At 65.8% G+C, this 579-nt stretch overlaps 1 protein-coding gene across 1 annotated transcript in view; it reads right to left on the bottom strand.

Moving 5' to 3' along the window:
* Nucleotides 1–325, bottom strand: part of LOC104501359 (scavenger receptor cysteine-rich domain-containing group B protein-like) — a gene marked incomplete at its 3' end in the record, with an annotated part of 4,831 nt that extends 4,506 nt beyond the window's left edge. The window contains exon 1 of the mRNA XM_010145157.1: nucleotides 7–325. Coding sequence (XP_010143459.1) covers nucleotides 7–325 — 319 coding nt within the window. The remainder of the gene's footprint in view (nucleotides 1–6) is intronic.
* Between the last annotated feature and the right edge of the window lie 254 nt (nucleotides 326–579).

Genomic DNA, 579 nt, shown 5'->3' with positions numbered 1-579 from the left:
CATTACCTGCGCCCTCCCCCCCGGCTTCTCCGCCGTGGTGACAAGTGCCGTTGCCACAGGGCTCCACCTTGCATGCCCCGAGGGTGGTCTCTGTGCCCACGCAGCTCACTCGGTTGGGCCACAGGCGCCCGTCTCCTTGGCCGAAACGCGCCCCGCCGGGCGCCGACAGCGCTCTCCCACATCCCAGCTGCCGGCAGAGCACTCGGGCCTCAGCCAGACCCCAGCCCTCATCACACAGGGCCACCCACTGCCCGTCGTGGTGGGCCTCCACCCTGCCTTCGCAGCCCTTTGAACCGTTGGCCAGGCGGAACTCGGCCACCGGCATCCCCGAAGCTGTAAACGACACGCGAGGGTGAGAGCGGGGAGGGTCTTCTTCTGCTTCTGCTCCAGCCCGAGCTTCCTCCACGTGCGGTGAGTGCCCGGGCTGGAGACTGACGCCCCGTGATGCTCAGCACCCTCGGAAGGTGAGTTGTGAGGGGTGTCTTGGCAAAGGGGCTCTGATGCCGAGACACCTTGTTGCCAAAACACCTATTGGAGACCCATGGAAGGGTTTGGGTTGGAGGGACCTTCAAAGCTCCT

Source organism: Buceros rhinoceros, unplaced genomic scaffold (genome assembly GCF_000710305.1).
Source record: "Buceros rhinoceros silvestris isolate BGI_N320 unplaced genomic scaffold, ASM71030v1 scaffold31941, whole genome shotgun sequence".
NCBI lineage: Eukaryota > Metazoa > Chordata > Aves > Bucerotiformes > Bucerotidae > Buceros > Buceros rhinoceros.
This window is presented reverse-complemented; position numbering and strand designations above follow the sequence as displayed.